This window comes from Lycorma delicatula, chromosome 1 (assembly GCF_047948215.1).
Source record: "Lycorma delicatula isolate Av1 chromosome 1, ASM4794821v1, whole genome shotgun sequence".
In the NCBI taxonomy this organism is placed as follows: domain Eukaryota; kingdom Metazoa; phylum Arthropoda; class Insecta; order Hemiptera; family Fulgoridae; genus Lycorma; species Lycorma delicatula.
This window is the reverse complement of record NC_134455.1, coordinates 81,386,845-81,398,572: the sequence shown is the minus strand read 5'-3', so window position 1 is coordinate 81,398,572 and position 11,728 is coordinate 81,386,845. Positions and strand designations below refer to the sequence as shown.

Here is an 11,728-nt window from a genome sequence, read left to right as displayed (position 1 = left end):
CGAACAAAACATATTTTTTATTTTATGAATTCCAACAATATTAATTAAAATTTGAAAAAAACAATGTCAAGAAATAAATACGAACAAAACAAATTTTAAGCATACAATTTTTATTTGGATGAAACTTTGCATTGCATAAGAGCAGCAAGTTTCTCAAAATTTGGCTCGTATGAACTTAAAGCAATTCTTAAGCATGACTCTAAATGTAGATCCGTTATTTGCGATCGCTGTTTTGTTTTGATCGCATTCATATAAGAAAATGCGGATTCACATAAATATGTGGAGCCAAAGAAGGCATTGAAACGAGCAACAATTGTCCAAATATTTGGATATTTATCTGCTTATTAGTTTCCAAAAATTGCTATCTGAAACCATTGATTTTAGATTTATATCGCATTTAATATTTAGTATTTCTTCTAATTCTGCTATATTTGTAGTATTAAGAAAATTGTGAAGTTTCTGTGCAAGACTTTCAACGTCGATGTCATTAAATGGGTAAGATAAAAAACAAGCAATATCTTCAAGTTCACTTAGTCTGAGAAATCTATCAAATTCATTTAGAAGCATTCCAATAACATCAGCATATTTGTCGTAAGCAACAGTCTTGTTATTTTTAGATTCATCTGCCAGATTTTGATAGTGTTTTAAATCACGACGCTTTAGTTGCATTGCAAGCATATTTAATTTTTCCTTTAATGACTTCAAAATGCTAATCGTATGTATTATTGTTTTACCTTTACCCTGTAGTTGCTGATTTAATTGGTTTAATTTTTCAGTAACATCACAGAAAAAAGCAAGATCGAGAAGCCATTCTTGATTATTTAATTGCGGATATGAATCACCTTTAGATTGTAAATATGAGGCTATTTGTGGCAGAAGTTCTCTAAATCTTGCTAAAAATGTAGCATGACTTAACCATCTTACATCAGTATGAAGTAACAGTTCATTGTGTTCTTCACCGCATTCATTCAGCAAAGCGCGAAACTGACGACGTGACAAACTTTTAGATCTTATGGAATTTACAATTTTAAACGCAACATCCATAACATGATTGAATTTTAACACTTTTGAACATAATATTTGAGTATGTATGATACAATGATAGTCAATAAAATTTGGAATGTCATCATCACCTTTACACAAAGCAACGAAGCCACCACTTTTGTTGCCAATCATTGCTGGAGCCCCGTCAGTGGTTATTGATACCAACTTGCAGATTGGAAAATTTGTTCGTGCAATATAATTTTTAAATAAATCAAAGATATCTTGACTTCTTGTGCGATCATGCATTGGAATAATAGTTAATAATTCTTCTGTAACCAACACATCATCGAAAACCATTCGAATAAAAACACATAATTGTGCAGTACCGATATAGTCCGTAGATTCGTCAAACTGCAGTGATAATACAACGCATTTATTAATGTTTTCATGTAAAATGTACAAGATTTCGGCTCATTCCTTCTGTTCTACGCATAACTGTATTTCGCGATAACGACATGTTTCTGATTAATGTCATTATTTCAGATTTATTTTTAAAATTCTGAAACAATTCTCCAGCTTTAATGAATGCCTCTTTCCATATTTCCCCATCTTGAAACGGTTTGTTGTGTTTAATAATCAAAGTTTCAGCAACTTTGAATGAAGCAATCGTAGCTGTCTTCGAATTTGTATAGTATTTTAAAAAACTATTTTGTTGTGCAGTTATTTGTTTCTTCAGTTGTTGCACTTTCGTTTTTCTTAATGCAGTGCCACGTGGATAATCTTCTTCGTAATTTTTATGATTTGTAAGATAATGTCTTTTAACGTTTTCTTTCTTAGACAAAGCTACTGTTGCATTGCAAATAAAACAGATACATTTATCTTTCATCATAGTAAAGAAATAATCTTCTTCCCATTCACTGTGATAATGATACGTTTTTTCCTGCTTGTACTTGGATTATTCATTCTAAAATAATAGGGTTAAACATTATTTTAGAATTTACCTACTAAATATATTATTACGGAATATTTAAAACAATAACTAACATACTTACTTCTGTTCGCTATCACTGGCTGTCACTTTACTATCTAACTCTCTAACACACACTGATACTGATATGCGCCCTGTCTATGTTCGCTACAGAGAAAAAGCAAGTTGAGACGCACAGCTACCAACTAGCGCCGACAGAGCGCATTCAGTATTACTACATTGTTTATCTTATCAGGATAAATATAAACAGTATGTGTATGTTTCACAAATAATTTATTATTGTAAGATTAAATTATAGAATTAAGAATTTCAATCATTTATTTAAGTTAGAACAAATTGTTCAACTTTGGCTTCGCGGGCTACTTTTAAAGCCTTTGCGGTCGACTTGTTGGCCATCCCTGGTATAGACCCATAGAAAAAATTATTCCTAGGAATTTTAACGTTTCATCATGGTCTGTGTCCACCCATTTTTTTAATTCTAGCATTAGGAGAAGCATCAGGCTTTAAATGATATCTGTGCTGCATAACTGTTTGTTTCAATGACAAGTCTATCAATAACGTGTCATCACTTGCAAATAAATTCAATTTTGGCACATTCGATCATCAAATCTGGATTTACCGCAAGTGATTCGCCTTTAGAGTTAAAAGGAATTTGATTCAAACTATCTGAATTTCCCACAGGCAACCAGATATAATTGTTAGGGATATTGTTTGTCAAATCAAATTCGTCAGGTACCCATTCAAGATCATTGTCACTGTCTGGTTCAAAACGCATCACTTTCAGACCTTAATTGTGAGGATGGCTCATTTAAGTAATTTCTAATTTGGTCCTCTTCCATTTTTTTTTTAAGTTCCAAGACTGAAAATAACACTCAACAACGCTAAAGTTCAAATGAAAATTTTATAATATAATAAATAAATTGATTATATAAAATCAAATCTTGTGTAATTTTACTTACAGATACAACTGACGATAAATTTAATTAATTACACACGTAAAACGATCACAGCACGTGATAAAAACCAGGTTTATAGGTTATACGTGTGGGATAAATGATTGGAAAGATGTACTGCCAACTGTAGAAATTAAAATTATGATGTTTTTTATGAATGCAAAAATGTAATAAAACTTATGATATTTTTAGCTATGAAAATAAGTTGTATGATTTTTTTTGTTAAAAATGCTAGACATTCAAAATTTTGCAATTTTTCGTATTATATGTTATTTTTTACTAACATTGAGTAATTGAATGCCCTCAATATTTACAAACTTCTGTTGCGAAATACTAATTTATCTCTCAACGACATATGTGGCAACTTTTTGTGACAGATTTAGCTCTCGTTTTCAATATTGGCAAAAACTTTAATTCGGCCCATGGCAGTCAACCTATTAAACATTTTGTTCATAACTGTTACCAAATTTGATATCTAATGCAGCCTATCTCCTGGCTGCATTTGTTGCACAATGAAACATTCTTAAAAGGAGCTCGAATCTGTTCCTTGACATGGTCTTAAGAGCATGAATGACAAATGTATTTTTGCGCCAACAGTGGATTAGGCTAGGAAGTGGTTGTAGACCCATCATAAAAAGTTTCTTCCACTGTACAATCTGTTCATTCTGCCACCCTGTATTGAGGACTATTAACCACTTGCATACATTGTGGATATGTATTTGTTTCTGTTAGTAGAACAAATAAGACTTCCTCATCCAAAAACGACAAAAATCTATAGTAGAACAGCCAGCCGTACATGGTCTCAGTAATATCTAGATTGATTCTTTCATCTTCATTGATTGAAGGGATAAACATTAAAAATTAAATTACCAGTTTCCATTGATAGACGTTATAGGCTGAGCATCGGAAGGAGATGCATTGTCTAATTGATCTGTAGGTTCAAACTGTCAAATACAGCAATTTTGCTCAACGTTTTAAATTTGCATAAAACTTATTATGAGACCTCTGCATCTACCTGAATGTAAAACTGTCATCAAAACATTTTTTCGGCAGCTGTTTGCTCAGATTACTTTTTTCACAATTAACGTGCTTTGCGGAAAACCGTGCAGCTCCCTTATTTATAAAGATATGATCATTTAAAAACCAAAATGTTCAGCTTAAAATTGTCTAAAATGATTGTTTAAACTATTTTCTTACAAGTATTAAAGAAGTTGAAGGATTTCGTCGGTGAAACCAGAAAAGTATCAAAGTCCATTTGAGTAAATTTTACAGGAGAGGCTTAAAATTACATATTTTAAAAACTAAATTTCGTTGAATATTTAATACTAGTGAATGTAAATCAGTGAATATTTATACAACAAAATAATTCTTAATATATTTATTTTTTTACTGGAGTTACAGATCTTTCTATAGAAAATACTACATGATTTATGGAGTTCCACACTTCTTAATATCAGGAAATCACGTGACGGATCGATTCTGGTTGAAACATTCAACGATGAACAGAGTCGATCTATCTTACGTCTCCGTAATATGGGTGGCATAAATATAAGTGCAGATTGCCACAAAACGTTAAATACGAGCCGGGGTGTAATTTTTTGTAGAGACCTTCTAGATATAGATATTTCTGAAAAAGTTGATGAGCTTTGCCACCAAGATGTTGTTGAAGTAAAACGTATAATGAAACGGCAGAACGGAACGGAAGAACCGACACCGTCTCTTATATTAACATTCAATCTCCCTGTTCCACCAGAAAAGATTAAAGTGGGTTACCTCTCGGTTCGGGTACGACCATTCATACCCAACCCACGGCGATGCTTCAGATGCCAAGGTTTTGGTCACACTACAACATCTTGTACAAAAACTGAGATTTGTGCTCGATGTTCTAAAGAAGGTCACAATAACACTAACTGCGAAGAAAGTGAAAAATGCGCAAACTGCAGTGGTCCACATACAGCCCGCTCCCGAGATTGCCCAACTTTTAAAGAAGAAAAGGCAATTCTCAAAATCTGTACGGAGCAAAAACTATCTTTTCCGGCTGCACGTAGAGAATATAAAAAGATAAACAACTCACGGAACCTGGTTAAACCAGACGTATCTTTTGCCACCGCTACAACTAAACAAATTCCTACAAATGCTAATAATCAGCAGTGCGGATCCTGCAATGAGCTTAAAAAACTTGTTCAGATGCTATCTGATCAAGTAGCTTCACTTACAGCCACTATCTCAGAGCTGACAAAAATGAATAAAAAGTCCTCCGTCGCTCGCAGCTAGTGAATCAAACAGTATGATACATACGAAAGTTCCTATTCCCAAAGTCGTACCGCCACGAATAGCGACTATCACAGCTGGCAGTAAGCCACCTAATAAGCTCCCCATAAAGGGAACCCACATAACTATCTCTTCTGGGATGTCAACTACAGCATCCCAGTCAAATAAATCTCCACCACCATCACCTCATATACTGGAGGATATGATTGAAGAACCACCCGACCCTAGGGCATCGGAGTTCTTTAAAATAAAAAATACAAAAAATAAAAACCGAATCACCTACAACTAATTTTTATATAGTTTCCGAAATTTATTTTTTTATTTGTTTTTGTTCAGTGGAATGTTAGAGGTATTCGGTCCCGCATTGAACACACTAATCATGTGTTTCCAAGAAACTCACCTTCTACAACATGACCGAATTACACTTAGAGGATACTTCTGCGAGAGATACGACTGCCTAGTAGACAGTAGGGAGAGTGGTGGAGTAGCGATTTTCATGAAGAATGGGGTGTCAGCTACAAGAATTCAACTAACTACTGTCATTCCTGCTATTGCAGTAAAGGTCTCTATTCCCTTCAAATTGCATATCTGCAATCTGTATCTCTCACCGAACACTGAGTTCAGTGCTTTAGATGTCTCAAATCTCCTCACACAAATACCATCTCCATCGTTAATAGTAGGAGACTTCAATGCCCATCATATTTCCTGGGGCTCAACCTTCTGCTCCACTCGAGGAAATATGATAAACAGATTGAGACAAGATTTTGACCTTTGCCTACTGAATAATGGATCACACACATTTATGTCCTTATCAACTGGTACAGTATCTAACCTTGATCTTTCCATATGCTTACCGAATGTACTCCCTCATTTTAATTGGTCGGTTTGTGATGACTTTCACGGCAGTGATCATAGACCAATTATTATTAGTTTCGGTGTAGACTGCGAGATTAAAAGAAGGCCACTGAGATGGATCGTTGAAAAGGCAGATTGGAACGGATACCATAAAGCATTCCAATCTCAGTATGACGATGGAGCGAACATCCTCGACCAATATTCTTCTTTTACGTCCATGATACTTGAGAATGCCAACAGATATATCCCACAAACATCGGTTAATCCTAGACGTCCTTTCGTTCCATGGTGGAACGATGATTGCAAAAATGCTATTAGGAATCGACGGCAGGCACTACGTAAATTTAATCGTAGGCCTACAACAGAACATCTAAATTTATACCGCAGGGCTAGAGCGGTGTGCCGTCGAGTATTCTTGGACGCTAAGAGGAATTCATGAACAAAATACGTGAGCACTATCTCACGCACTACTTCCACGTCTACTGTATGGAAGAAAATTCGTGCAATCTTCGGATCACCGAAACAATCTATTCTTGGTCTTATTGATGAAGGAGAACTCCTTTCATCAACCTCGGAAGTGGCAAATACTCTAGCAAAATCTTTCCGCTCGATGTCTCTCACCTTATCATATAATAACGATTTTCAACGGTACAAGATACAAATTAGAAGTATTATCGTTAAACATTGGTGATTCGGTTGGTGAATTAAACACGCCATTCGTATTTAAAGAATTGTTACATGCACTTAAAAATTCCCGAGACACTTCCCCTGGACCGGACAACATTCGCCTTTCCATGCTTTCACACCTTCCTAATTCGGCACTACAACAACTTTTGAATATTTTCAACGGTTTATTTTCCGAACAAGTCTTCCCACCCGGCTGGTCAGAAGCAGTTATTATACCAGTACTAAAACCTGGTAAAGACCAGACGAACCCCTCAAGCTATCGCCCTATATCATTAACAAGCGTTTTGTGTAAAATAATGGAGAGAATGGTAAACCGCAGACTTACATGGTACTTGGAGAAACATGGCTTTCTATCTCCAGAACAGTGTGGTTTTCGACAAGGACGATCTTCTATTGACCATTTAGTGTCACTGGAAACAGCCATACAAAACGCTTTCCTAAATCGGCAGCACCTCGTCGCTATCTTCTTGGACATAAAAAAGGCGTATGACACAGCCTGGCGACGTGGTATTCTTAATACTCTCAAAAAATGGGGAATCAAGGGCAATATGCTTGCTTTTATCCGGGGATTCTTAAATCACCGAACGGCTCGTGTTCGTGTGGATGATTCGCTCTCAGATAGTGTCATCTTGGAGAATGGAGTGCCTCAAGTTAGTGTATTAAGTGCCACCTTATTTTCTGTAGCCATAAACGATATTACCAAATGTGTTCAGGCTCCTGTCTCATGCTCTCTATTTGCTGACGACTTTGCTATCTACATTGCAAGCCGTTCGGCACCTACAGCAGAGAGACTACTGCAGAACACTATATCTCACCTTGAAGCTTGGTCCAGGATTACTGGTTTCACATTTTCATCCGAAAAAACAAAATGTGTAGTTTTTTCTCGGCTACGAAACCCTTCTATTCCGCAAATTTTTCTGAACGGAGAGACTATTACTATCTCTACTTACGTCAAGTTTTTAGGTTTATTTTTTGATAGCCGTCTTACTTGGGTCAAACATTTAAAAGAATTGAAAACAAAATGTTCCAAAATTCTAGATATGATGCGAGTCCTTACTAACACCAACTGGGGAGCCGATAGATCATGTATGATACGTTTTTACTATTCCTTTGTTCGCTCCCGTTTAGATTATGGCTGTGTCGCCTACTCTTCAGCTCGTCAAACCGTGCTTAAAATGCTGGATAGTGTACATCATGCTTTCCTTCGGCTTGCCACAGGCGCGTTTAGATCAAGTCCTGTCGCAAGCTTACTTGTAGACTGTGGTGAACCATCACTTTGGGATAGACGAGACCAGCTCTTATTATCTTATTTTGCTCGTCTCAGAGGACAGCCAAATCACCCGGTTCTTGAGTCAGTCTTTAAAAATCCTAATCTAGGAAAGTATGAGGATCATCCACGTCGTACTGCACCTGTAGGTATCCGTACCTGGCGTCTGCTGCAGCATATAAATGTTGACACACCGTCATTCTTTCCTATGTACCCTTGCTCATATCCTCTATGGAGAATAAACCTCATAAATTTTAATTATGACCTGACTACATATAATAAACAATCAACACCATCTATCGTCTTTCAGCAGATGTTTCCGTGTGTTCTCTCCAAGACGAAACCAGACGCGGTTGTATACACTGATGGATCGAAACAAAACGATACAGTTGGGTGTGCTTTTGTTATCAATGAGAGAACTTATATGTTTGGTCTCCCCGGTACTACGAGTGTGTTTACCGCTGAACCATACGCTATAAATAAGGCTCTAAACATCATTAACCCTAAATATAGAAAAATTCTTATTTGCAGTGACTCGTGTAGTGCTCTCCATGCCTTAAAAAACTTTTATTCTAAACATCCTATCGTCATTGAAATTTATAACGCAATCGCTGAGTTGAATAATCGCAACACAGAATTAAGTTTTTGCTGGGTCCCTAGCCACGTAGGGATTCCAGGTAATGAACATGTAGATTCTGCTGCCAAAGAAGCATGTAATCAGCCTCCTTTCACCAACCGAATTGCTACCTCTGATTTTATTAATTGTGTAAAACAATCACTGAGAGCGTGGTGGCAAGGTGACTGGAGGGCTACCGTTGATAATAAACTCAGACAGATTAAAGATTCTGTGTTACCATGGGACACATACAGAAAAACTCGGCGTGAGGAAGTAGTCCTTTGTCGATTGCGGATAGGACACACGAGGATTACACACGATTACCTGATGATAAGAGGACAAGCACCCCTATGCGCACGATGCAAGTGCCCCATGACTGTGCACCATATACTCGTGGATTGCATATGTTATGCGGCGTTGCGTCGTAAATTTAATCTACCCAGAAACATCCGTGGTGTCTTGTGCAATGATAATGAAATTTTAGCCCGGTTGTTTTTATTTCTTCGAAGTGCTGGGTTAATGCAAACAATTTAATATCGTTGCGTATATTTTTTAATGCTAGAAGTGTTTTTAAATAAGTTTATTTTTTTCAGAGTTTTTTATTTATTTTTTTATCCGATTTGGAGCCTTTTACACGCCTTATCGGAATTTGTTAAATTTTATATAGTTTTTTTTATTTATTTATTTTTTTATTTTTTAAAGTTTGTCTGTGATATTAGTTGTAAGATTTTAGTAATGTTAGTTTTATGTTTTATTTCAACTTTTTAATTTTTATTTTTAACCTAGTTTTAATTATATAATTTGTGTTAGTTCTAAGTTTTATTTCATTTTGTTGTTTTAGTTTTAAGTTTTATATTTAATCTTTTATGGTTTTTAGTTTTTTTTTAGTCTTTTGTTATCCAAGAATGGGCCCTTTACACCCATCTTGGACTTTGTAAAATTCTATTTACTTTGATCTTATATTAGTTTTTACCTTCGATATTAGTTGTAATTTTTATTCATCATTTAGAATACTTTTAAAACATTTAATTTTCTATATAAAAAAAGGATCCGGGCGATGATAACGCACAAGCGTTTTTCGCCCTCAAAAACAAAAAAAAAACGATTCATCCCCTGCCTCCAGAATTTTTTGAGGCTTTTTTTTTTTTTTTAATTACAGTGCTCCCCCAGCACTGTATGAGCACTATATGACACACAATATTACAATGAAATAATATTTACAATTACAATTTCAATAATTATACAATTACAATAATATTTATATTTACAATTTCACACATTCCAACGATTCACAATATCATTCACACTAATGTTACGGGGCTGAGCCCCGTATCCAGACGTCACCATACCACTGCTTGGCGCCGTTCTGCTCCATATGGCACTGATGTCTTCAATCATTCATAACATTCACGCAGACAAAATTAATCCAAAAACTTAAAAACTATCATCCTTGCGACGCCGACCATTTCTCCTCAGAGGCGTGCACGCAGCCGAGGGGGCTCCTCCTTGGCCTTCGTATCCATTATGGCGTGAGCCAGGTCCGCCATCTCTTGCCACTCCTGCCGGCTCTTGATCATCCGCCTGACCGCGTCGTCGGGTGAGAACGCCGCCAGCCTTCTCCTTGCGGCGTCCCACCGGACACAGTCGAGCCAGGTGTGCTCGACCGTGTCCACTTCGTCGCAGTACCTGCACGCCGCTGATGTTCTGCGTTTAAACCTGTGCAGGTAACTGCCGAAATCTCCATGACCCGTGAGCAGCTGGGTGAGGCTGTAGTTCACCTCGCCATGTCGTCGCCCCACCCAAGCTCTCACGTCCGGGATCAGGCGTCTGGTCCATTGGCCTACCTGACTCGCCGCCCATCTCTCTTGCCAACGCTCCAAGATCTGTGCCCTCGCCTCTTCCTTGGAGACCCCACCGAACCGCATACACCGTTCTTCTACCAATAAGTCGATCGGTGGGGACCCCGCGACGACACAGATCGCGTCATAGGAGACCGTTCTGTACGCACAGGTCGTGCGCAAGAGCATGAATCGACTCAAGCTTCCTCCGGTACTTAGCCACCTTCATGGCCCTGCTCCACACCGGGGCGGCATAGAGCAGTACCGAGGTCACCGTCGTCGCGATGACCTTCCTCTTCTTCTCCGTCGGCCCTGCCGTATTCGCCATGAGATCGCTGCCAAGAGGCGTTCACCCTTCGCTACCGCTTCTTCCACATGGGGCCCGAATGAACGGTTGCTGTCCACCCAGACCCCAAGGTACTTCGCTCGTCGTATATCCTGGTCATCGATAGTCAGTCTCACCTCCCTCAGAGGCCGCCTCCCAGCGAAGACAACGGCCTCGGACTTCTCCGGAGCTATCGACAGCCCGTGAGTAGACATCCACTGGTGAACTCTTCTCAGCGCCTCGTTTCCGATCCTCTCGACCTCCCTCTCGGTTGTTCCTTGGATCAGCAGGGCCAGGTCATCCGCGAAGCCGACGACCTCCACCCCCTCGAGATACTGTTGCTGCAGCACTCCGTCATAAGCTATGTTCCACAGCAGGGGTCCCAAAACGGATCCTTGCGGAACCCCTGCCCGCATTTGAAACTCCCGCTGTCCAGCATCAGTGTCTGCGTGCACTCTCCGGTCACTCAGGTACTCCCGCAAGATATGCTGGAGCTGACCGGAGATCCCCCTCGCCACCAACGCCTGCCCGATGACCTCCCAAGGAAGGCTGTTGAAGGCGTTGCGGACGTCGAGCAGCACTAGGGCCGGAATCCTCCTCGTTCGCCAAGTCCCGCTCGCAGCATTGTCAATGAAACGCATCACCTCTCGTACTGCGTGGATCGTTGACCTCCCTTTTCTAAACCCGTACTGACGGGGGGAGAGTCCGCCGTCAGCCGGCCCTCGATAACCCTCTCGTAAACCTTGCCCAGCGTGCTAAGCAAGCACACTGGCCTGAATGCTCCTGGGTCGCCGAGAGCTCGGCCCGGCTTCGCCAACAGGACCAGTCGCGCGACCTTCCAACACGCCGGAAAGTCCCCGACGGGGAGTCTTATTCTTTAAGACTTTGGGGGTTGGCGTCCCCACGGGCCTAGCCTCCGCAGCTTTTCTTCCCACTATACAATG

At 39.1% G+C, this 11,728-nt stretch overlaps 1 protein-coding gene across 1 annotated transcript; it reads right to left on the bottom strand.

Moving 5' to 3' along the window:
• Window positions 1–333: 333 nt before the first annotated feature.
• LOC142317544 (general transcription factor II-I repeat domain-containing protein 2-like) lies at window positions 334–1,341 on the bottom strand. Its single transcript, XM_075354103.1, has one exon. It carries the CDS (start codon window positions 1,339–1,341, stop codon window positions 334–336), a length of 1,008 nt encoding a protein of 335 aa, XP_075210218.1.
• Window positions 1,342–11,728: the final 10,387 nt, after the last annotated feature.

Excerpts from the sequence above, each read along its gene's own strand:
- LOC142317544 (XM_075354103.1), bottom strand. The coding sequence starts at position 1,341 with ATGGTTTTCGATGATGTGTTGGTTACAGAAGAATTATTAACTATTATT.